The 26,811-nt window shown below is 41.8% G+C and overlaps 1 protein-coding gene across 1 annotated transcript in view; it reads right to left on the bottom strand.

Moving 5' to 3' along the window:
* Positions 1-26,811, bottom strand: part of LOC132820733 (choline-phosphate cytidylyltransferase B) — a 65,165-nt gene that overhangs the window by 33,527 nt on the left and 4,827 nt on the right. The window contains exon 2 of the mRNA XM_060833003.1: positions 1,121-1,220. Within this exon, the coding sequence (XP_060688986.1) occupies positions 1,121-1,220 (100 nt within the window). The remainder of the gene's footprint in view (positions 1-1,120; positions 1,221-26,811) is intronic.

Genomic DNA, 26,811 nt, shown 5'->3' with positions numbered 1-26,811 from the left:
TGTCACCAGTATACATTTGGATGCTGACCCATGACTTTAAGTAATTTTAAAGGGCAGCATGAGGTGAGGGAGAAAAGTTTGACATGGTTGACAATGTGGGACAGGGCAATATGCTGGTGATGCTATAGGTCTGATCAAGTAGATAAGTGAAAACTGCAAGCAAATCTAATGAACTAGACTGTGGAGACAAGGTTTTTGAAGATCATGGTATGGTCAGAGATTGCCAAGAAGTCAAGAAGGAGGAGATCAGAAAATGGTCACAATCAAAGAAATGTAATTCATGTAAAATCAATGTACTGCAGATGCCTGAGATACAGAAAAATAAGTAACAAAAAGTGCTGGAGAGCTTTAACACATCTGGCAGTATCTGAAGAGAAAGAAATAAAGTTAACATTTTGAGATCAATCCAATTCTTCTTTGGCAGACCGAAGATTGATTGAAAATATCAGCTCAGTATCTGTCTTCACAGATCTTACCAGACCTGCTGAATTTCTCCAGGACTTTCTGTTTTTATTCACAATGTCAGATTTGATTTGGATTAGATCGCTTTCTGTACTTTGGGAGTGAGCAAACCCAGATTGGAAATTTAATCACAGGGACAGATTTTATCAAATGGGCACCTGACCAGCAGACTCTCTGTTGCCAGAGTGTTAATGATATTGTGGTTTTCCATTGAAACATTCAGGCCCATGTGTCTTTGAGGAGAAAATTAATGTCCCATAACCTTAGAGATAAAGGAGCACTTGAAGTCCACACACTGTTTTTGATTGGGGGTGTGAAGAAATGGTGCGAAAGAAGATTTAAGGAGAATATTGAGAGAGAAATTAAGAAGTCTATGGTATCTTTATTCTTCAGAATGGATAAGTTGGCAAAATAGTGGCCAATGCAATGAGATTGTTGTTTGTAACGAGGCTACAATGTGTCCTTTGGAAAATGCCAGGAGAGAAATAAAGGATGTTTGTTAACTTCACTGACAAATAGCTTTGGCTGCATCTGGCAAAGTCAATAAAATATTTTTCAGATCTTAATTCCCGGACCTAATTTGAATTGGCTCAATGCCTTGAAAATACTGCAAAGCATAATAATAAGAAATGTATATGTTAGGAAATCAGAGACTAACTTGGTGTTCCAAAACCGGCCTGAGCAATAGTCAGTCTTTCGTGGGGGGCCTTGCACTGACAGCTTGTTTCATCTGCAAATGCAGCAGGTTCAGTGAATGTCTGAAGAGAAAAACAAGGGAAAGAAAATAAGAATTAAGGCATACTCTTCAGTGCTTTTGTATGGCTTACAGCGTGAATTATTTCTGACAGCTAGAGGAAAGCTGTACAATATTTTACTGAGTGATTGTTCAATTGGTTTGAGGCTCTTCAGCACTTTACATAACATCTTTGTATCAAATCACTTAATATCCACAAAAATCATCTCCTTTGTAAATCCAATATTATTGCAAGATAAACTTGAAACTCTACTTAACTCAGACAATTGTACAATAATACCAAGATGAAATACCTTTAATGATGACAAAGGATCACAAGTAAATTGAGACTTACTTTTATTAATATAGTGATGTGTATTTTAGCTGGTCTTATCGCAACAACCTTTCAAATGTAGCAATTTACACTGGGTTGCAATTAAATTCCTCACTGCCACAAGATAAATGTCAAGGTAAAGACATAAATAGGAATCAAGTAAGAATATAGGAACATTTGAGAAAGGTGTAGACTATTCAATTACTTGGGTCTGCTCCACCAAGATCATGGCATGACTAATTTTCCTGTCTTTTCCTCCATAGACTTTGATACTGTAAGCTAACAATGCTGTAGCTATCACAATCTTAATGGCTTCAATTGTCACTGAATACCTTTAGAAGAGAAAGTTTCCATTTTTTGCATATATTTTTCACACACAGTGCTTCCTAATTTCTAAGTCCTGAATAGGCACCTCTAATTTTAGAATTATGTCCTCTTCTTACTGATTCCCTTACCAGAGGAAGTAGTTTTGCTGGATCTACACATTCAAACTTTTAAACCAGTTCAAACACATCAAATCAGATCAACCCACAATTACCTAAAATCAATGGAACACAGCCAAATTAGTATAACCCAGCCCCTCATTTTATCTCTGCAAGCACTGGTTTCCAATGGCCTATGTTGCGTCTTATTCAAGGCTGACCATTCAAAATTCCTCAGAACATCAGTGGTATCAGGTGATAGGGGCATCCAAGCTGCTAATACAGCAATGAATAAATCATCTTTCCCCATGTTCAAAAACAAATTCCCTAAATTATTTGACAATATGTTGCAGAAAATACACATTTCATAAAGCCACAGTTAAATAAAAATAAATATAGAATGCTTATATCTGTCTAACACATTCATGACTGTCAGTAAATAGACTGATTTGATGCTAGAAAAAGCTACAAAAAGAATTATATCACTTGACTTTGTAGTTGAAATTTGGCCATGCTGCACCACAATCTGCTGAACTACAAGCTGCAACCTTCTTGTAAGCTAAAATGACATAAAACAGCGGTTTGTAAAAGGAATTCAAATTCACAAATGGATTACACTTTTGAAATATTATATTTACAATGTTATATTTCTCACAAATATGGTTTCTGACCATTAGGTGTTTTTTCTATACTGAAAAGGTTATACAATAGTAAGTTGTTACCAGAGTATCATTGACTCTGTAACTGTGTAACTACGATTCACATGACTCCATTTGAAACGTTACCATTTTTTGTTTATTACAAAATGAATGGTCTCCTGTGATTTGGAATTGTGAGTAGATTTTCCCCAGTAGATGATGAGATGACATTCAATCTACAATAGAATTCTAAACTCAACACATACTTCAGTTTATGTTTAGTTTATACTGAGACCTTTCTGCTGTAATCTGAGAGCTGATGTTGACGGCAACGGATTTAGTAAATGAAGAGCACCACAAAGCTACAGCATACTTTTAATAAACAATCTAATTTAAACTGAATTAATTTTTAATACTGATTTGTTAATTAGGAAAACTGTCCCTTTTCATTTCCTATGTAGTTCTCTATCATCCACTTCTTCAAATGGTTGTTTAATCTTTCCTCAAAGAATGCAAATGGTTTCACCCACAATTCAATGTGACAGAAATTTTCACACTTTACAACTCTGGTTATGAAATAAAATTTTAAATTGATAACCTTCCTCATGTTTGACTCTTAAACCCTCACAAATCTCTCGATAATTGTACAATTTTCAATTAAATTTCCTTTCAGTGTAATTGATCCAAGGAAATACTCAATAGCCTAAATATAATAATTACATTCTCATTTTTTTATTTGGATCTAACATCCTTTCAATATGAGTGATCACAAATAGAATTCAATTTTGTGTTAACCACTCCTTGAAAAACAATTTTGCTACTGTACTCTATGCCCTTTCTCAAAAAACTCCAAATGCTGTAGTCCTGTTTAATGGCTTCAATTGTAACTGTACTTTTAGATAATGGCATTGTTCTTTTACTGAAATATATAAGAAATTTGCTATTGATTTTTCCTTTTGTTCCCTGAGTTCATGTGTCTTGGTGTTAAAAGGAAAATCTGCTCCAAAATAAAGTTGCTCATCTTTATTACAAAGCAAAAGAGCTTGTAAGTAGAAAATGCATTTCCAAACAAGACTTTTAATAAAATGCAAATTTGTAGAAATGATATAATAGTTTTGTTTTACAAGAACACTTGTATTGTTCTCATCAATGCTCGATCTGCTATATCTATAATGTTCACTGTAAGTGTACTGTAATTTTCAAAAGCATCTCAGGGCGACATCTATAAAGTGCAAACTTGCATGTAGCTGCAAACCAAGCTTGTTTACAATTGTCACTTTTTTCTGATATTGTCTATAACGAACACAGGAATTCATGCAGTCAACTCCTATTTTTCAAAGCTTTTCTTCAGCTTGTATTTCAGTAGTTCAAGTTAAGTAAATTTAATTAATGCATAACAAAACACTCCACGATTTCTGCAGAGTGCCAAAACCAGAGTGTTTTCCAAAATGCTCATGGTTCAAAGTTAAGCACATCCGTGATGCACATTGCTAAGTCTAATCATTGCAACAATTACTTTGAGACTGTATTTTCCTAGTTTGGGAGAAGATTTGTAGCTCGGGTGCTCGTTGTTGTGGTTCTGTTTGCGGAGCTGGGAATTTGTGTTGCAAACATTTCGTCCCCTGTCTAGGTGACATCCTCAGTGCTTGGGAGGCTCCTGTGAAGCGCTTCTGTGCTGTTTCCTCCGGCATTTATAGTTATTTGTCTTTGCCGCTTCCGGTTGTCAGTTCCAGCTGTCCGCTGCAGTGGCTGCAGGAACCGGAGTTGTTCGTATGGCATGAGGCACGGCACTCATCCATAGATTCTATCAACAAACACATCGACCTGGACCCAATATACCAGCCACTGCAGTGGACAGCTGGAACTGACAATCGGAAGCGGTAGAGACAAATCACTATAAATGCTGGAGGAAACAACACAGAAGCACTTCACAGGAGGCTCCCAAGCACTGAGGATGTCACCTAGACAGGGGACGAAACGTTTGCAACACAAATTCCCAGCTCTGCGAACAGAACCACAACAACTGTATTTTTCTTCTCACCCCTGAGTCACAAGGTTCCAAGTTCAAGACATACTCCTAAACCTGAGTGCATTATTGCACTCTCTAAATCTCAGATAAAATGTTAAATCAAGGTTTTATCTTCCTGTCAATGTAAAATAACTATTATCACCATTGCAAAAAGTGGCAGAGGAGTTACCCTCATTTTCATGCCAATATACATTCCTCAATCACCACAGTTAAGAAAACATTGCCGGATCATCATCACATCATTGCTCCTGGAAGTTTGCTGTCGACACTTGAGTAGCATTTGTCCTACAGCATATACTTCCAAAATTTTTCAAACTGCACTCTGCGACATTAGCCTCACCTTCCTTCCACCATTAGCATCTTCTTACACTACTCAGAAAAGCAAGGATCAGCAAACATTGGCTGGAGTTATTTACAGGTCAAATAGTAGTGGTATAAATCAGGAGATGAGAGAAGCTCGTAGCATGCATAACACACCAATCAGGGTGACTTCCTCCTGCATATAGACTGGGTAAACCGATTGAGCACTAAAATTGTGGAAGACATGTTTGTGAAGTATCTTAGTGATGGCTTTCTAGAGCAGATTGTTGATTAGCCGACTTAGAGGGACATGTAATGAAAAAAGGCTATGCATGGAATGCTGACTCCCCTGCCCCTCAGATGCTGCCAAACCTGCTGTGCTTTTCCAACACCACACTTTTTGGCAATGAATGCAACTGTTCAGATAAACAGAAATCATTGGCTGAGTAGCCTGCCATTCACAATTATCTACATGTCAGATTGACTCGGCAAAATAGCCTCCTCCCCATCTTCATCTCCTCACCCACACCTAATTCTCCCAAGGGAGGCCTGTGTCCCATTGATTATCATTATTTGTATAGGGATCGGAACCAAGACCAGGTAGATTTCATTAACTGTGAGATCCTTGCTTGGGGGTTGTTAACCTGGGCCAAACAGGGAGTCCAGGCTGACAGATCTAAACAGGACATTCAGGAACTAGCTTTGAGCCGACTGGTCAGAACTCATGTACTGTGCACATGTAAATAAAGGGTGACTTAATGATGGAACATCAGTCTCTGTGCAGTTATTTCAGTGGCAATGAGAGAAAATGGTATGTAGCTGAAAAAAACTCTTGCAACAGTTGTCTTTGAGTTGGGGTAAGCATTTCTGACACCATGCCTTTATGGGAATCTTGACTTGTTCAAAGACTGGGTCCAGTATGTGGAAAGAATGCATTGTTTTTCTCCGGGCAAATGACATTGGGGCAGATGAAAAGCAATGAATAATTCTTCTGTCTGTTTAATGGACCTGCAGCATTTTCAGTTACTGGGAACTTAACTTTCCCTGAGGTACCAGATTCTAAAACCTTTCAAGAGCTGACAGATTTACTTAAAGAATATAATGACCCCAAACCTCCTTGTAATTTTGAGGCGCTATCAATTTTAGTTGGCTGTTCAAGAACCATCTTTATCAGGATTTTTGACAAGATTGAGATGACTGGCAGAGACATGTGATTTTGGGTTAACACAGAATGAGATGCTGAGAGACCATTTGGTATGTGGGATTAATGATGTAACCATACAAACGTGCCTACTAGCTGAAGCCCAACTGAATTTCAAACAGACATTACAACAGGCATGGTCATTAGAAAATGTTGCAAATGGAGCATGGGAGCTTCAGGGAATCCCGATGGAAGTGGACACACTCACCTGTTCAACTGAATTTGGCGAACATTACCAGCATAGACAATTGCAGAACCTCATGCAGAGCATGTCCTGAGCAGAAGGAGCCTAGGCAAGCTCAGAGCAAAACCGCAGAACAAATCTGATCCTCTAATAAATGGCTCAAAAATATTCTTCAGGATCCACGCCGGCAAGCAATTGTAGTTGCTGCTAGTGTGTGGACTCAAGATAACAATGGGGTCCTACAAGACCTGATTTGAGTTGATATCCATGAGAGTGCACACCCTAAGAAGTCCACTGACATGTGGCTTGGAACATTTAATTTGCTTAACAACATTCAAATCAGAAGTAATTAAATTAAATGTCTGGTTAACTGGTCACACAGTTCTCATGGAAGTCGATATTGGTGCAGCTATATCAGTGGTTTCAGAATCAGTCTTTAACAAGATTTGTTCCGGACTCCAATCTTTAGGTTTGTGCAAGACCTTGGCCAGACTGAAAACGTACAGCAGGGAACAGATTATGGGTATGACTTTGGATCCTGTCTTCATGAGAAACAGTTGGTGCGGTTTCCACTGATTGTACTGAAAGACTTGGGCCCAAGCTTGATTGGGTGGAATTATGGAGAACGATTCACTTGATTGGATCAACATTTTTTGATGAGAAAATGCCTGTCTAATCAAATACCCAGAAGTTTTTCAGGAAGGGCGAGGGTCTATCAAAGGGGCCAAGGCCACTTGCATGATGACCAGGAAGCAATTCAGCTACTTTGTAAGGTCCACCCAGTGCCATTTGTAGAAGTAAAAACAATGACTGCAGATGCTGGAAACCAGATTCTGGATTAGTGGTGCTGGAAAAGCACAGCAGTTCAGGCAGCATCCAAAGTGCAGCATCCATTTGGAGAGGCAGTAGAGGCAGGAATCAGGAGGCTTGAGAGAGAAGGAAATCATTAAACTAGTGCAGTTTGCACAACGGGCAGCACTGGTCGTACCGATTGTGAAGCCTGATGGCTGTTTGCCTTTGTCGGGTTTTTTTTTCACAAGCGGTAAACCACAATTCCCAGCTGGATAAATCCCAATCCCTCGCATAGAGGACTTATAAACAAAACTGAGGGTGAGGCTATCCTTAACAAAGCTTGACATGAGCCTGCAAGTGTAATTGAATAAGGAGTCCCAGAAATACTCCATAATTAATACCAATAAGGGTTTATACCAACACATATGGCTGCCGTTGGGGTATCATCAGCCTGCGCCCTTTTCCAGGGGACAGTGGAGAACATTTTACAAGGGCCAGCCCAGGTTGCCATTTATCTGGATGACGAAGCAATAACAGGGAAGACCAATAAGCAGCACTTGGACAACATGGACATTGTGCTTAAATATTTCTCCCAAACAGGCGTATGCCTTGGAAGGGAAAAATATGTGTCCAGTGTGCCCCAAATGACCTACTTGGGTTACAGAGTCGACAAAACTAAGTTGGAAGATAAAGTGAAGGTGATCAAAGGAGCTTAGGTCTTCCATTGGTTGTACCAAAGCTTAGTTCATCCATTGGGTTGGTGAATTATTATGAAAAAGTCATATGTAATCTGGCCTCCATTTTGGCACCCTTACACCAGCTATTGAAAAAAGGGTCAGCCTTGAAAATGCTCTGGCCCAAAACGTCGAATTTCCTGTTCCTTGGATGCTGCCTGACCTGCTGTGCTTTAACCAGCAACACATTTTCAGCTCAGCCTTGAAAATGGTCACATAGCCAAAACGTAGCCTTTAGGGAAATGAAAAGGCAGCTATCATCTATGGCTCATTATGATCCTAAGCAAGAGGTGGTGCTGACATTTGATACCTCCCTGTGTGGGATGAGGGTAGTGTTGTCTCACCCAACAGACAGAAACACCTGACAGCATATGCTTCTCAAACTTTGGCTGATGTCAAATATTAATACACCCAGATAGACAAGGAAGATTTGGCAGTCATCTTTGGTGTGACGAAGTTCCACCAATATCTTTACAGATGTAAATTTGTCATAGTAACAGACCACAAACCTCTGCTAGGATTACTTAAAGAAGACAAGGCTGTGTTACCCATGGCTTCTGGTTGAATTCGGTGGTGGACCCTTATTCTTTGTGCATACAAGATGGAATACTATCCAGGAAGCCAAGTGGCAAATGTGGATGCCTTGAGCCACTTCCCACTGGCAGATAATCCACCTGTGGTGCCTCCCCTGGAACAGTATGTTTTAAACTTCCTGGACACCACTAACAATATCTGACTGTGGACACAAGAAGTTCCTATCCTGGCAAAACTAAAACAGCTGGTGGTAGTGGCGAGGGGGTGGGGGAGTTTCTGAAGAGCCATCACAACCAGGATGGAAACCTTTCTGGACCTGGCGAGACCAGTCACCATCGAGGACGACATATTATTACGGGAAGCAAGAGTGATTGTCCCAAGTAAAGGTCGCTGCCAGATACTAGATGAATTCTATCAGGTGCATCCATAGGTTTCCAAAATGAAAATGTTGGCAAGAAGTTATGTCTGATGGCCAGGATTGGATGCAGACATTGCCACATTGGTGAGGCACTGCCCAGAGTGCCAAGAATGATAATTACCACTGGTAGCGCCCCTATTTTTGTGGAAAAGACTGGGTAAACCCTTGATCTGGTTGTACATCAGCTGTGATGGGTGGGGGAATTAATTACTTAATGGACATGGGTTTATTAAAACCCTTAAGGGACAAATCAAACAGTGGACAGACTGCTTGGTGCCTCCACTAGCCTTGTGAAATGGGAGACAGATGGGCAGGAAGGCCACATGCTGCATTTTAAAATTGACCACCAACATGCCGCTCCCCCCATGACAACTTCCCTCCCCATCCCCCACACCCACCCCCATTTTCAAATCCAATGAGTGGGTACATAAAATGCAGTCTTTCACCATAGGGCAGCAGGAAGCCTGGCAATGTCCTCGATAAACAATTCCTTTGACCTTTGTGCTCCTCTTCGAGTTACTGCCTTTTGGTGATCAGCAGTGGTGAACTCTAGGTTCTGCCAGAAATCATTCCTTAGACTCTAGAAATTGGGTTTATCATTAAAAAAAAATCAATAATGCTAATTCTGGGTTACATAATACTATTTATATTTTACCTTAGCTGCTTTTGCTTTTAATTCAAATTATTAAAAAAATCCAAAGTATTTTATTAATAAAACCTTGTGTCACCAAAGTGAGTGGGACTGGGATTTAGCTCCAAGTTTCACATAACTGGGCTTTTTAAAAATGTAACCTATTTGTCTAATCATCTGTTCAGTCACCTCTGGACCAGGAAGGACTTAAACCCAGGCTTCTTGGGGTAGGAACCCTACCTCTGTGCCCCAAGAAAGCTAAAGTACATCTGATCAATTTGTTCAGAGATGTTATTGCTCACCTGTGGAGCAGGTGAGATTTGGACTGAGGCTACCTGGCTCAGAGGTAAGGTGCACTATCACCGCACCACAAGAGTCTACAAATCTGGACTTTTAGGTCTTGATAATTCCTTTCAAATTGCAGAGCCAGTTTAAATTTCTGTTCAGCTTCAGTTAACCAACCTGTCCAGGATTGGAGAATTGGATCGGATTGCTTCCATTGAGGAGGATTTAGGCTGATCAAGGAGCCATCCTTTTGCATCAGTAAAGAATCAACCTTTTCTAGTTTGGGAAACTTACAAGACTCTTTACGCAATATTTATGTCCAGTATTTGACACAACAAGTCTATTTTGGTGTTTGTGTTCCATATGAACTTTTTTTTTTACAAGTTACTATATCAACATTCTTTGATTTCTTTCTCACTCATGCACTTATCTGGTTTTCCCTTAAAACATCTTGCCAAGTGCCTCAGCTTCTTCGTGTGGTAGCAAATTTCATATTCCAACATTCCCAGAGAAAACTAATTTATCTGGTATTCTTTACTGCATTTAACAATGACTTGCATTTACGTCATATATTTGTAGCTGCTATTTGGATTTCCTACAAACATAAGAACATGGCACCCAGGAACAAGAGTAGACCATTTGGCCCTTCAAGCCTACTGCACTGTTTGATAAGTTTCTGGCTGATCCGATTGTGATCACATCTGCAGTTTCCGCTCTGTTACTCCATAACCCTGACATCCTTCTCTATCAAAGATCTAACAAACATGCCCTTGAAATAAAAATTAGTGACCCAGACTTCACTTTCTGGGGAAGAGATATCTGAGTGAAAAAAACCTCCTTATCTTCATCTTAAAAGGGAGATCACTTCTTGTTAAACTATGTCCCCTAATTCTCATCTTGCCCAGGAAAAGAAACACCTTTTCAATATGCACCCATCTGGTTCACTTATAACCTTTAGGGAAGGAAATCTGCTATCCTTACCTGGTCTAGTATACGTGTGACTCTAGCCCACAGGAATGTGGTCGAGCCCTAACTGCCCTCTTGGCAATTTGAGAACAGCAATAAATGCTGGCCCAGCCAGGGAAGCCCACATTTCATGACTGAATTTTAACTGAACCCTTCAAAGATCTTATGGGTTCACTCTTCTCAACTCCAAAGGGCTTAAATCCTGTTCAACCCTTTTAAATCATAAATCTTTCATCAAAGGAATGATGTGGAGGTGCATGGTGTTAGACTGGGGTAGACAAAGTTAAAAATCACACAACACCAAGTTGGACAATAAGTTTATTTGGAAGTACTAGCTTTCGGAGTGCTGCTCCTTCATCAGGAATGAGTTGAGAATTCTGAACTGTGTCTAATGTACTTGTATCCTTCTGAAAAAAGGCAGCTGAACTGTACGCAGCATGCCACATGAGGTCTCATAAGATCCTGTACAGCTGAAGTAAAAGTTTCCTATTTTGGTATTTCATTTCCCTTACAATAAATACCAACATTCGATTTGCCTTCTCAACCAGTTGCTAGCCAGACACTGACTGTTGGTGATTATGTCCCAGGATATTCAGATTCATTTGTATCACCAAGTTCTTCAATTTCCATTGATAGAATATAATCTTTCTGCTGAATTGGTAAGGCTGATTATTCCTGTTCAGTGTTCCACTGTTATGGGACCAGACCAAATCTCTTAAAATTGCACGGTGGCACAGTGGTTAGCACTGCTGCCTCACAGCGCCTGAGACCCGGGTTCAATTCCCGACTCAGGCGACTGACTGTGGGGAGTTTGCACGTTCTCCCCATGTCTGCGTGGGTTTCCTCCGGGTGCTCCGGTTTCCTCCCACAGTCCAAAGATGTGCGGGTCAGGTGAATTGGCCATGCTAAATTGCCCGTAGTGTTAGGTAAGGGGTAAATGTAGGGGTATGGGTGGGTTGCGCTTCGACGGGTCGGTGTGGACTTGTTGGGCCGAAGGGCCTGTTTCCACACTGTAAAGTAACCTAATCTAATCTAATCTAAAATGTATGAAGAAGACAGCCCAGACCCAAACTTTTTCTTATTTTAAAGGCAGGGATTGCATTCCAGATGCGATTTGATTGGTCAAACTACTTGAAGTTAAGCAAAAAACAATTTATTCATGCACTGTGGTTAAAATATAGCAAAGGAAAGAAGAAATTGGAACACTTAATGCAATTAGAAAACATGATAGAATCATAGAATATTTAAGTGCTAAACAGTAACTGTTCCAATGCAGTAACATCTCAGAAACATACCCTTGGCAAAGGCAAATTAAGTAAAATAGATTGTCTCATGGGCAATTCTCTAGTCTAGAAGGAAAAATATCAAGAGAAAACTCAGAGCGTGTGTGTGTACCAGGGAGTGGTATACTGCAACTTCCACCCAGCTACCAGACACCAACAGCTGCTACTGAGAAAACTAAAACTAAAAATCCTGGTTGTGGGGGGGGGGGGGGGGGGGGGGGGGGGGGTTGACCTCACCCATTCAGGCTGTTTCTATTGTTTTAAATTTTAAAAAAAACAAGGATTCACAGGCTATTTACATTATTGGAATCAAATAGACAGCTCATCATCTTTGTCTTCAAACCTCTCTTCAAATGATAAAATACACCACTTAAAGTATTGTCAGACTATTAACATCAAATGTTGCTCAAAGTACCATATCACCAGCACTTAGCCGTCAGCTATCAACACTTTGACCTAACATTCAGAAATTTCAACTTTGCCTCACAAATGCACCAGTACAGCCAGTCTCACATCCACACTTAGATGCTACGACCTATCTCCAGCTAGCAGATTACTCAAATATATTGGAAGCCACTCAATGCCATTCTTCTGTCTCTCTTGAAGAACAATGTGCTGCATATATACTTAGAGCATCAGACAATTATTGAGGTTGGAGTATGATGGCATCAACTAAGTTCTCCTCATAGGGCCACTGTTACTGAATTCATTTCTCTTGATATTAGATTCCCTACTGTGTGAAAACAGGCCGTTCAGCCCAACAGGTCCACACCAACCCTCCGAACAGTAACCCCTAAATAATGCACCTAACACGGGAAATTTAGCATGGCTAATTCACCTAACCTGCACATCTTTGGACTGCGGGAGGAAACCGGAGCACCCGGATGAAACCCACGCAAATACGGGGAGAATGTGCAAACTCCACACAGACAGTCGCCCGAGGCTGGAATCAAACCTGGGACCCTGGTGCTGTGAGGGACCAGTGCTAACCATTGAGCCATTGTGCCGCCCAATGAGAACATTCAGTATACTACTCATTCATACCCCTTCTGAAATTCCACCTCATCTGCAACCTGCTCACTAGCAGGAACTGGATCCTCCGGAGGGAGGACAATATCACCCTCACCGTGTAATGTTACAAATGATGGGGGAAGGGACATGGGCACCAAGAGGTTGAATGCATTAGCAGACCTGAGAGTCTGTTGTTACTGTGAAGGAGCAGGGAGCAGTCCGAATACAACTGGCACAGAATTTCGCACAGTACTTGAAGGCCATCCATTCCAGCGTGGGGTAGGTGACCAACTCTCTCAGAACACCCATGGAATCAAACATGAGCAGCAGCTTCTGGTCAATCTCTCAACTTCTATTGTAGTACCAACAGGAGCCAATCAATGGAAAGAATCTGATAGGAGTCTCAGCAAGGTGAGCTATGGCAAAATCTACTGCAGAACTGGACAGGAAATCCAAGGTTGATATTAATATGGGAGCAACTCACTGTACGTATCAGACACATTACTTGCTACATAGTGAGTCGCCAGTTGAGTGGGATGGGGAGGTGGGGTGGGGGTGGAGTGTTATTGCTGATTCAGCTTCCTAACTTACCAAATGCACCCAACAAGTCAGACAGACATTGTGAATTCTCACCATGGAAATCGGAGACATCATGGACAGGATCAGGCCACATCTCCAGCCTGTTCACTTGCTGTCATCATGCTCATCACTCAGAGACTACCTGAATGCTCACTGCAACCTTGCCTTGCATTGCCTTTTTATACTTTGCCACTTCAGCCAGGGATATCAGCATCACAATACTGCTGTGTTTGTCATGCCATTTAGTATAGGCACAAAACGTAGAAGCTTGTCACACTGACCAACAGGCCTCAGATAAATCAAAGTGGATAGCCTACAGTCAGGGGATTCGATACAATACATCAAGGGCTGCCTCTGACAATAATTCAAAGGCTTGGACACACAGAGTCAGCTGCTTGGGGTGGTCAGAATCCTATCGCCCCCTCAGTAACTGCCTCATTAACAAAATGTTGGGCAATATACCATCCAACTTTCTCCCCTACTGTCTGCTGTTTCCCACCTAGAATGAGAGAGAGAGAGACAATTATTTAGAGAGATGAAGGTTGGTGGCACAGCTGTTACTGTTGGTGCAGCTGGGCAGGTATCTCAAGTGAGTGAGTAGGCAGTGCAGAGTTATAGTAGGATTGGGAGATTTAGCTGGGTGGGAGTGAGTGATGGAGGATGTTTGAGGCCATAGCGAGAGTGATAGAGCATGGGCCTTGGTGGAAGGGGTGTACGATGACAGAAATAGAGTGAGTACGTGGTGGCACTTTGCTTAGCAGATTGGAGAAGGTCATTGATCTTCTTCCTACAGTGCTAAGCATTCCTCCCACTGCATTGACCAGGGTGGCACACTCAGATCAGGCTGGCATGGTTTTATGTCATCATCTACATTACCGTCCTGGAGGAGAGGGGAACCTCCAGGTTCCTGCTCTGCAAAGTGAGGCATCAAAGTTCCTTTGCCTGCCATGTGCAATTCAAATGGGGAGCATAATGACCTTTTTCAGGAAGGTGTGAGTGTTGAAGAAACAAATTGGATTTGGGGACTGGTCATAATATTTTAGAGGACTAATTCAATTTATGTAACAATGTTTTAATAAATCATGTTGATAAGTCTCTCAGCATTTTTTAAAAATATATTTTTATTGAAAAAATAGATTTTTAAAAATTATTACAACAAATACAAAACAATACAATTCAAAGCAATACAAAGGAAAAACTCACAAAAGTAAAAGAAACCAACCCACCCTCATGTACAAATGTATAAATAAAAAAGAAAAATACATAACAAAAAACCCCAACTATTTAACTAAATAAATAAATTAATAACCAACAAATTAATAATAGTAATAACTCAACTCAACCAAGCAAGACACTCATATGATCACAGTTCCTCATCACTGGATATTGGAATCATAAAACACAATCATTACTGTTATATAAAAGCCCTTATTAGTGTGGCAGATAAATCTGTGTCCAGGTATTCCAAAAAGGGCTGCTGTGTTTTATAAAAATTCTCAGTTTTGTGATGTACCATACTTGAAAGAAAATTCAAGGTGATATGCTCCATAACAATCTTCCGCCAACTGGACAGGCTTGGGAGGAGGGGGTTTCGGATACCCAAGTTAGCAAGATATTCTTGCGCAGAAAGTGAGGATGTTGAAAAGTTTTTTTTCTTATGTGTGTCTGCAGGGAACACACTGGGCAGGCCAGGAAGAAGAGAGATTGGGTCCTTCTCCACCCTGACTTCCAAAATCCTCTCCATTGCACCCACCGCAGCACTCCAGTATGTTTGAAGCCTGCCACAGAACCAGAGACAGTAGGTAAGGGTGCCCATACCAACCTTGCACTTGGGACATGGTGAAGATGCCCAAGGTTTAAATTTTGACAAATGGTCTGGAGCCAAGTGGACCCTGTGGAGAATCTTCAACTGTAAAGCATGGGTCCTAATGCAAACCGATATCTTCCTAGCATTTTCCCAAATATCTTCCCCATGCTTCTGAGGAGACCTCAATGCCTAGCTCTCTCTCCCACACCCTGCAGAGTTGATCAAACTCATCTAAGGGAGCACCCCCCAATTGATTATTTCAAGTGCTGTCAGAAAGTGTACTCTTAGTGCTGAGCACCCTCCCCCCTCTGTCAGATTTGTAGGGATCAGTCAAAAGTGTAGTCTTTTTTTGAATAAAATCTCTAATTTAAATAAAAGAGGTCCCTGTTAGATAGCTCATATTTCCGTGCTAACTGATCAAAGGACATCATTGGATGTCCCTCAAAAAAATAGTCCATGCAAGACACACTCCTAGCTGCCCAATGTTTGAATCCTGAATCTATCATCCCCGTTTGAAAAGCTGGCATACCCACGATAGGCGTAAAAGAAGATGTTTTGCCAGTATTGCCTTTCCTCTGCTGAATTGCACTCCATGCTTTAACAATATTGGTAGCTACTGGGTTATGACAATATTCCTTAACTGCCCTCATTTTGTTCCTCCCCCCCCCGCCTCGTGTCCACTTAAATTGGAATCAAGATTCACCCTTAAGACCCAGCATCTTCATAAGACCACCCATATGCATGGCCTCTGATTTTATAACAGGCGAGGCACTAAAACTGTTTGATTTGACAAAAAAATTAGGACATTGTCTGCGTACAACAAAACCTTATGTAATTTTGACCCCACTCCTGAAGCTGATATATTGGGATCCCTATGAATGGCCTCTGCCAATGGTTCAATCACCAATGTAAAAAGCAATGGTGAAAGGGAAAATGTTAAAATTGTTTGATCATACCCCATTGGTAATGACTGCAGCGAGAGGGTCATTGGAGAGAACCTTTACCCATCTAATAAAGACTGCCCAAGCCAAACTGCTCCAGAGTATAGAAAAGGTATGGCCTCTCAGCTCGGTCAAATGCCTTCTCTGCCTCTAGAGAAATAACCAATCCCTGTATTGAATGTTGCTGACATGCTTGAATTACATTAAGCAGCCTCCTAACATAATTGGAGGATCTGCGGCTGTTTATGGAGCCCGTCTGGTCCTCTATAACGATAGAAGGAAACGCAGTCTCCAGCCTTAACGCAAGACTCTTAAATGTGGACTTTAAAATCGTCTCTAAGAGTGAAATGGGCCTGTACGAAGCACAGTCCTCTGGGAATAAGCGAAACATTGGCGTCTCTCAGAGATTGTTGGAGACAATGATGACTGTACGAGTCATTGAACATGTTGAGCATGAGGCCTGACAATATGCTTATAAATTCCTTATAAAATTCGTTGGGAAGTCCATCAGGACTGGGTGTCTTTCCACTCTGAAACTGCCTCACACCTCCTGCACTTCTTGCTTTGATAAGGTGGCATTGAGAAAAGACTCTAGTTCAGGGGATCATGCCCAGGAGCTCCAGGTCCTTGAAAAAAAACTCCATCTTGACCCGGCCCTCCTCACAACCCTCAGACTGGTATAACTTGGAGTAAAATCTCTGGAATGCCACATTAATCTTTTTAGAGTCATGTTAGGTTCCCAGACCCTTCCCTAATCGCCGTAATGGCTTGAGGGGCACTCCTTTTCCTGTCAAGATATGCTAAGGATTTGCCTGGCCTGTCACCATGCTTATATAACCTTTGCTTTGCAAAAGTAAGCTCCTTTTTTGCTGTCTGTGTGAGCATGGAATTCAATGTAGACTGCAATACCGTAATCCTCTGTAGCTTGACCAATGAGGGCCTATCAAACTAAGCCTTCTTTGCTGCCTTCAACCGTACTTCAAGGAGATGTTGCTGCTGACCCTACTGCTGCTTCCTACTGGAAGAGTAGGAAATAACTAACCCTCTGGCATAGGCTTTGGCAGTTTCCCAAAGCACAGACGGGCTACTAGCCAAGCCTAAGTTAATGTCTAGGAACACTCTAAATTCCCTAGAGAAGTACTCCACAAACTTATTATCCTAGAGGATAAAGGGATCCATTCGCCAATGCCTTGAACCCACTGTAACATCCTTAATCTTGGCTAACAGGTACACTGGAGCGTGATCAGAGATGGTAATATTACCAATTGTACAAGATACCACCAAATCCAGAGTTATCATGGGGGTCAGAAAAAAAATTAATCCTGGTATGAAATCTGTGTGGTTAGAAAAAAAATGTAAAATCCCTGCCTGCAGGGCCGAGATGCCTCCAGACATCCAATCAACCCTAACGCTACATACAGATCCACTAATTGTTTAGTTTGTACAGAGGCTATTGGGGGGCCTTTGGGCAACCCTGTCTACCGTGGGATCCATAACATAGTTAAAATCTCCCCCATACAGATATGTCAGCACTAGAGACTGATAAATTCAGAGATCGCGTCTACCAAAAACTTGAGGGGATGGGCCAGAGAGCAATAAACATTTAAAACACCAAGTTCTTCCCCGTTTATCAGGGCTTTGAGAATTACCAACCTTTCACACACTCTAGTAATTTAAATGGGAGATTGCTCCTATCCAATATAGCCACTCCCCTACTTCTGGTGTTAAAAGATGAAAAGTAAATCTGATCAAAGCCATTCTGTCATAGTTTCAAATGCTCCCTATCATCCAAGTGTGTTTCCCATAACAAAATAATATCCACCTTCTCCTTTCTAAGACTCAAAAGTACCTTCTTTGTTTTAATTGGTGAGTGATATTCCAGGTACACCATTTAATCATCAGCCATAACCTTCTGTAGTAACATTTAAATTCCACAGAGGAGGAGCTCAAATTACAAATCCCCAAGTCTTAGTGTCACAAGATCCATCGAACATACAAACTACATAAACTAAAACCACTACATTTACCAAACCGACAAAGATATCAAAAAGATTATATACAACAGAAACCAAAAACAAACCAACATATAAAGCGCCAACAGTGCTAAATAGGGGAACTCATCCCCTGCCCAAAGGGAGCAACTACCCATCCCAAAACCTAATTTCCCATCCCACTGCCAAGATTACAGCCAGGACATTTAAATACCTGAACCAGGTATAAAGTGCCTGTATTTAGGCATCTAGCCATCCCAACCATTTTCCCTCTTCTGAGCTAGAGCTGCACAGCAAACAAAAGCAGCAAAGAAAGAAAATATACCATGAAACAGCAATGTGAACAAAGAAGTTTTTTAAAGAACAAAGGGGTAAACTTAACTTAGAAATTAAGTTACACATCTCAATCGCCGCAAAACATTGGTTTAAACCAGATTATTACCGATAAAAAAGAGGAAAAGAAAGCCCCAACTGGATTTCCTCTGTGTTCTAAAGAAAACTAAACAAAGAAATAGCCAAACAACACTATTACTTATACATATTATACTGTTCAGAATAAGTTAATTCGTCCACAAAGTCTCTTGCATTCTCCAAAGTGTCAAAGAGATGTACAGATCCATCTAAGGTGACTCGAAGCACCACTGAATACCTCAGGGAATACTGGATCCCAAGCTCCCTCAGTCTTCTCTTGACACCGTCATAGGATTTTCTTTCATGGATCACCACTGCTGAGAAGTCCTGGAAGAACATGATTTTACAGCCCTCATAAATTAGGGCCTTCAGATCTTTGCCCTGGATTCTGGAAGCTTCCACGATTCTCTCATCTCTATAATGATGAAACTGCACCAAGAGAGGACAAGGGTGTTGACCCAGACCTGATCGCCACACCGTTGTGCCTCTCAATCTTCAAGCCTCTCATTGCAGCCTCCTAGTTAAGGAATTTCGGCAACCAGTCCACAATAACTTCCACTGATCACTCCCCTTCCTTACCATCTGGCAGACCGACAATCCAAGTATTTTTTCTCCTGCCCTATTCTCATGATCATCCACTTGTTCATGCAAATTATGGACCTGCATCTCCAGAGCTTGGATCCTATTCTTGGAGGAACTGGTATCAGCTTCCACCACTGACTATGTTCAACCTCATCCGTCCTCTTCTCCAGGTATCCCAGCTGTTGTTCATGCTTCTGCAGCATGATAGAGATCGGGTCCAGCTTCTCCTCAATCTGCTTACACAACATCTCGAGACATCACAAGCTCGTTCACTAGGGCCTGGTAGGTATTCGAGTCCAAGGATCCTGCAGGCTGGGCCGCGGACCTGGCCTCGGATGCTCCTCCTCCCTTCCTCGGTATCGCTGAACGGCAAAAACTCAGTTAAGTTGATTTTTCACAGTTTCCTGGGACTACACGACTTTTCCAGAGTCCCAGGATATGGCAATGGTCTGGGTTGGGCGGTTTAGAAGTTTGTCCTGCTTGTGCTGTGGTGCAGAGCTCTGCAATGCAATCCTCCTAGATCGCTACCATCTTGGATCCTTCTCTTAACATTCTTTTAACTTTCTTTTTGTCTCTGTATCTGACCCAATGTATTTCTCAGGCCCCTCATTTATCACTAACTTTAGCTTTGTAACGTGAATTGAATTGATTTTCAGAAATATCTGTCTGTTTCTCCGTGAACCATTAGAGTACCCCTGGTCTACTTGAATATATCCTTCTATTGCTTCTCTTTTATAGTAGGTAGTGTTTCCATTCAGTGTATACAGACTACATTTCCATCTCATTGTTCTGCAATTTGTGCTTCCCCTTTGAATCAACTGTTTCATGCCTTTCTGCATTTTCATCTTCAAATTCATGTTATGACTGTACATTGCCTTATCAGAGAGGGTGCTAGATGAGGTTAGAATTAGGCACTGAATTGTCCTGGTTTGAAACATCCAGGAGATATAGAGTATGAAGGCAGGAAGAAACATGGTGTTATAAATCAGTCTGGGTGGACATCAACACCAAAATTAATCTTAGTAACAATACGGCAGTCCAACTAGTCCATTATGGATTGTTTAAGTGTGCTGTGTGCTTCAGAGGAGCAGTCACACAAGAGTACAAACATTCCTCCAACATGAGACTTTTATTTCTTAATAAATCTATGAATAAACTGTCATCCCTTATCAGAAGAATTTTATTTTATTCTCCAAGTAATGTCAGTCCCGAGGTGATGTTCAATTGCAAGAATGAAGGCTGTTCAAGTGCTTCAGTGCAATCAGCCAAGCTCCTCACAAATACTTGTTGATTCTTGCTAGAAACCTTCCATCAATAACACTGGGGAAAGGAATCTCTTGGGATCTTCCTAAATTGCTCCTTCTTTTGCCTATGTAAACAATCTCAGTAAATTAATTCACAGCATATAAAGTATCTGAGATGTCTGAATCCAGTTTAAGTCAATGCCCTCAAGAGGGTAAAGCAAAATCTTGCAAGGGAAGTCTAGCCATTGCTATCAGGCAGATAGCTGCCATCATGGGATGCCAAGGTATATGATCATGGGAACATGTACTGGAACAAAAATTAATTTTCATTGGTTACCCCACCCATCCAAACTCCTCTCTACAAGAGTAGGAAACTGCAGCCTCTTGCTTCCTAATTACTGATGCAGTTATTCTCTTAAAAGGAGGACTTAGATACGCAAGTTAACTGTGGGTTTCTTTCAACAACCTCAGTCTTAGACTAGCTGAACAGAATGCTGTCTGATACGCTGTCCTGGCTCAGTCCCACATTCGTTTAATATGTACAGAAAATAATCCACCTTTATACGCATACATTGTTTACTGTAGGAGAATGAAACATAAACAATGTTCTTCCACACTAAGTCTTTCGTTTATCCTGTCTACAGGAATATGTTTACACTCTAGTCTGCTGCCAAGGCTGATACACACCTTTAGGTATACAAGGGTCATTTCTGCTGGTGTGGCCACCTACGGTTTTCAGGGGTATAGTTAATTTGATAGTCTGGCACCTGTTGCAATCACTTTTTATAAAATCTTATTTAATTCCCAAAATAGTACAACAAGTAAAATAAGACTGAGAATCGTCCCAAAGTAAAAATTCTATCCGTGAAATTCAGCTCCTGGTCTTTCAGCAGGGAATGCTGTTTGACCTTCAAATTGAGCCAGCAACATTGGACACCTTTTGGATGAAGGTGTTAGCACCCATGCTGGGATTTTGTAATGTTGGTTTGATGCTGACACGACCATTTTACAGCTCAAAGCTCCGGTTAACACTTTCCATAACCTTAGCAGCAGGAAAGAGCATCCCACCGCACTAGTTAAAGGGATCTTCAGCTTCTTTCAGATTTGTTAACGAGTGGCACGGTGGCTCAGTGGTTAGCACTGCTGACTCACAGTGCCAGGAACCCAGGTTCGATTCCAGCCTTGGGCCACTGTGTGGAGTTCTCCCCGTGTCTGCGTGGGTTTCCTCCTACAGTCCAAAGATGTGCAGGTCAGGTTAATTGGCCATTCTAAATTGCCCATATAGTGTTAGGTGCATTAGTCAGCGGGGAATGGGTCTGGATGGGTTACTCTTTGGAGGGTTGGTGTGGACTTATTGGGCCGAAGGGTCTGTTTCCATACTGTAGGGAATCTAATCTGATACCTAAACACTTACAATATTTGGAGAAGTGGTCACCAGTTTCCAGAGTTATTTGAAGTAGTTGTGTGAATGAATTTGTCATGATTTTGATGATTCAATACAAACTATTTGCTCACAGTTTGTACCCATGTGGATGAGACCATAACAGGGAAATGAGCAGAGACAACAATGAAAGAGCAAGCTGCTACAGGGAGGAAGGAGAGGAATGGAGAAATGGGGCTGTATGATGTTCAATACAAAAGCAAAATACTGCAGATGCAGGAATCCGGAAATAAAAACAGAAAATACTTAGCTGGTCTGGCAATATCTGAGTAGAGAAACATGTTGACGATTGAAATTTTGTTCCTTTCTTCGTGACAAGCCAGAAAGTGAGGAGGAGGAGTGGGGAGGAGGGTGTACCTTTCTTCAGTGCTCTGTGGGCAACAGCAGCTGGATGAGGGCCACATCATGGAAGGAAGCTGCCCTCCCAACCAAGTACTGTAAGTGGAATTTGGCAGGAATGAGCTAGTCATGTAGGTTCCAGCAAGACAGGGATGCATTGGTGAAGGCAGGGAGTAACATTGCTAGATTAAATTCCATACAGTGTGGAAACAGGCCCTTCGGCCCAACAAGTCTACACCGACCCTCTGAAGAGTAACCCACCCAGAACCACTCACCTTCTCCCTACTAATGCAACTATTAGTATGGGCAATTTAGCCTGGCCAATTCATCTGACCCACACATCTTTGGACTATGGGAGGAAACCGGAGCACCTAGAGGAAACCCACGCAGACACAGGGAGAATAGGATGGCACGGTGGCTCAGTGATTAGCACTGCTGCCTCACAGCACCAGAGTTCAATTCTCCCCCCAGGCAACTGTGTGTGAAGTTTGCACATTCTCCCCGTGTCTGCGTGGGTTTCCTCCGGGTGCTCCGGTTTCCTCCCACAGTCCAAAGATGCGCAGGTCAGGTGAATTGGCCATGGTAAATTGCCCAAAGTGTTCAGTGCATTAGTCAGAGTTGCTCTTTGGAGGGCCGGTATGGACTTGTTGGGCTGAAGGGCCTGTTTCCACACTGTCGGGAATCTAATCTAAATCTAATCTAATCCACGCAGACACTTGCCTGAGGCTGGAATCAAACCCGAGTCCTGCCGTTGCGAGGCAGCAGTACTAACCACTGAGCCACTGTACTGTAAGAACCATTGGCATAAGCGAGTGCGGCTCCCTCAGTTCAGCAAATAGGTGGCCCCACTACGATTGACTGCAAGGCTATGTGGCAGCATTCCCTTATGCAAGGCCCATTCACCACTGTAGCAATGCCAATGGCCGATAAAAGGGTCTTAATAGGAATTGATTGGTTCAATTGGCTCCTGGGAGGGAGGGTAACATACATGGTGGTGGGAAGATGACAGACATTTTGCCACCCAACTTCCCTCACCATTTTATGGATCTTCCAGCCAGTTCCTAGTGGGCTGATAAATCCTGGCCCAATGTTTCAGGTTGATGGCCTATTGTCAGACCTTTCAAGGGCCAATTCTCCTTAGTCATGGAGTCAGACAGCACAGAAATAGACCTTTCAGTCCAACTCATCCATACCGACTAGATGTCCTTAATTAATCTAGTCCAATTTGCCTACATTTGGCCCAAATCCCCCTCAACCCTTCCTATTCATATACCCATCCAGATATCTTCTTGAACCTCAGATATAACCAGTGTGTCACATGTTGCTACTTTACTAAGGATGTCCTTACAGAAATATGCCCATTTCTACAATCCTAACTGCAATGTCAGAGCAGAGTGAGGATGACATTGCCAGTGGCTGTGAAAGCAACCATGGCAATGAATGTTTAAGTGTTTGTCTCCTTCTAGATATTTACAACGTCTCACAATTTGCCATTCATTTTACTAGGTAAAACCATTGAGGTTCTGTATTCTAAGAGAGCGGAGTATATTTCTTCTCTTCCCAGAGAGTAACAGTAGCAACGAGCACATAGCTTCACAATGGTTGCTGGCTTCACCAATGGTGCTGTGTGACATTAACTGTCTTCATGTCATTTTGGGAATGTCACATGGTAACTCTGACATGTACCAAAACTCAAAGGATTCTAGCTGGTTTGTACATCAGCAAGGGCAAGGGATTCTTGCCTTATGGTGGCATTGTTCCCTAATCTTGACCAGAAGGGTGCAGTTCAAGTCTCACTTGCCCCCATGTGTGTTACAGCATGTCTGCATAAAAGTTGATTAAGAATAATTTATCGTGCAAGTGATTACCCAGTAGCTTTATAGCACTCAGGGAAGATGCTGGAGTAGTAACAATGTCACTGAACAGAAATTCTGCTTTCTCTCAACTGGTGCTGCCAGACCTGCTGAGTTTCACCAGCTATTTCTGTTTTTGTCTCAGATTTCCAGTATTCACAGTTCTTCGCTATTTATTTTTTCAATAATACAAAGAGTTAATGCTTGGGGGACTCAAGTTCAAACCTCAGTTTGGTGATCAGTGAAACTTAAATTCACTTAGAGTCATACAACTGTACAGCACAGAAACTCATCCATGCCGACAAGATATTCCAAATCAATTGAGTCCCATCTGCCAGCATTTGGCTCATATCCCTCTAAACCTTTCCTATTCATATACCCATCCAAATGTCTTTTCAATGTTGTAATTGTACCAGCTTCCACCACTTCCTCTGGCAGCTCATGTACACATGCACTACCCTCTGTGTTAATAAAGTTGCCCCTTCGTTCCCTTTTAAATCTTTCCCCTCTCACCTTAAACCTATGCCCTCCAATCTTTGGGTCCTCCACCCCAGGAAAAAAATCCTTGGCTATTCACCCTATCCATACCCCTCTTGATTTTATAAACCTCTATAAAGGTCATCCCTCAGCCTCCGGTGCTCCAGGGAAAACAGCCTCAGCCTCTTCTGATAGCTTAAATCCTCCATCCCTGGCAACACCCTTCTAAATCTTTTCTGAACTCTCTCAAGATTCACAACATCCTTCCTATAGCAAGGAGGCCAGAATTGTATGCAGTATTCCAAAGTGGCCTAACCAATATCCTATACAGCCCCAACATGACTTCCCAACTCCTGTACACAATGCACTGACCAATAAAGGGAAGCATACCAAATGTCTTCTTCCCTATCCTGTCCACCTGTGACTCCACTTTCAAGGAGCTATGAACCTGCACTCTAAGGTCTCATTGTTCAGCAACACTCCCCAGGATCTTCGCATTAATTGTATAAGTCCTATCCTGATTTGCCTTTCCAAAATGCAGTACCTCACATTTAATCTAAATTAAACTCCATCTGCTGCTCCTCAGCCTATCGGCTCATCCGATCAAGGCCATGTTGTGCTCGGAGGTAACCTTCTTCGCTGTTCACTATACATCCAAATTTGGTATCATCTGCAAACTTAGTAACTATACCTCCTATATTCACATCCAAATCATTTATATAAATGATGAAAAGCAGGGGACCCAGTACCAATCCTTATGGCACACTGCTGGTCACAGGCCTCCAGTTCGAAAAGCAACCCCCCACCACCACCTTCTGTCTTCTACCTTCGAGCAATTCTGCATCCAAATGGCTAGTTCTGCATATATTCCATGTGAACCTACCTTACCAACCAGTCTGCCATGAGGAACCTTGTCGAATGCTTTTGTGAAGTCCATCGAGATCATGTGCACCCTTTGTCTTTATCAGTCCTCCTTGTTACTTCTTCAAAAACCTCAATCATATTAGTGAGACACAATTTCCCATACACAAAGCCATATTGACTATCCATAATCAGTCCTTGCCTTTACAAATACATGTAAATTCTGTCCCTCAGGATCCCCTTTAACAAGTTGCCCAACACGGATGTCAGGCTCACTGGTCTGTAGTTCTCTGGCTTTTGCTTACCACTCAATTTTTAAAAATCTGGAATTCAAAGCTAGTCTCAGTCATGGATTGTTGCAAAAATCCATTTGGTTCACAAATGCTTTTTAGTGAAGGAAATCTGCCATCTTTACCTGGTCAGGCTTGTATGTGACTCCAGACCCACAGCAATGTAGTTGACTCTTAATTGGCCGTGAAATGGCCTAGAGAGCCACTGAGTTTAAGAGCAATTATAGATTGTTAACAAGTGCTAGCCTTGCCAGAGAGCCCGCCTTCCTAGAAGGAGTATAGAAAAATTTAGTTATGATGCCTTCATTCTAAGACATTTTGCTGGGCCATGAGAAGAAACCAGAAGGTGGCCATAGCTTGACAAGAATTACCTGTGAAGTTGTGGCTCATGAATTTGTACAGAGCCCACGTGCACATGAACAACATGTGCCGGTGCTACCACATGAAAGGTAACTGAGCACACAATTGGGGGGTTTAGAGTACCCTCCCGCTGCCTGGAAAAGCACTGACCTGTGTGACTGTCAAGATCTGTGGTGGTATGCTGCATGCTGCACATCTTCACCACCTTGATCAGTTGAGGAGGAAGGAGGTGGAGAAGATGGAGGAAAGAGAGAGAGAGTGAGAGTGAGAGTGAGAGTGAGAGTGAGAGTGAGAGTGAGAGATGAAAGAAGAAGGAAGGCAGCAAACAGTATATCCTCCCTGTGCAGGTATCAACTCAATCAATTACCATAGCAGTAACTACAACCCCAATTCCTCATTCACCAGCAGTTCCACACTTAACCTTCCATTTGCTACTCACTGTCATAATATTTATGTGACCGCAATGCTAAAATAAACAAATAATATTGAGATGTAAGGTGTGTGATTTGTATATCACATTATTTGTTTTGAACTTGAATTTTTGAATTTGAACCAGTGACATATGGGTTTACTGTGTATCTGAAAGGATTTGATGATGATTAATTATAAGCATTTCTATAGCCATGGTGATGTCTTTTAAAAACAATCTGAAAGATATAATTTTGGAGGCTAAAGTGA

The sequence above is a fragment of the Hemiscyllium ocellatum genome, chromosome 12, assembly GCF_020745735.1.
Source record: "Hemiscyllium ocellatum isolate sHemOce1 chromosome 12, sHemOce1.pat.X.cur, whole genome shotgun sequence".
Lineage (NCBI taxonomy): Eukaryota > Metazoa > Chordata > Chondrichthyes > Orectolobiformes > Hemiscylliidae > Hemiscyllium > Hemiscyllium ocellatum.
Note: the sequence above shows the minus strand (reverse complement) of the source record. Positions and strands in the feature narration are given on the sequence as shown.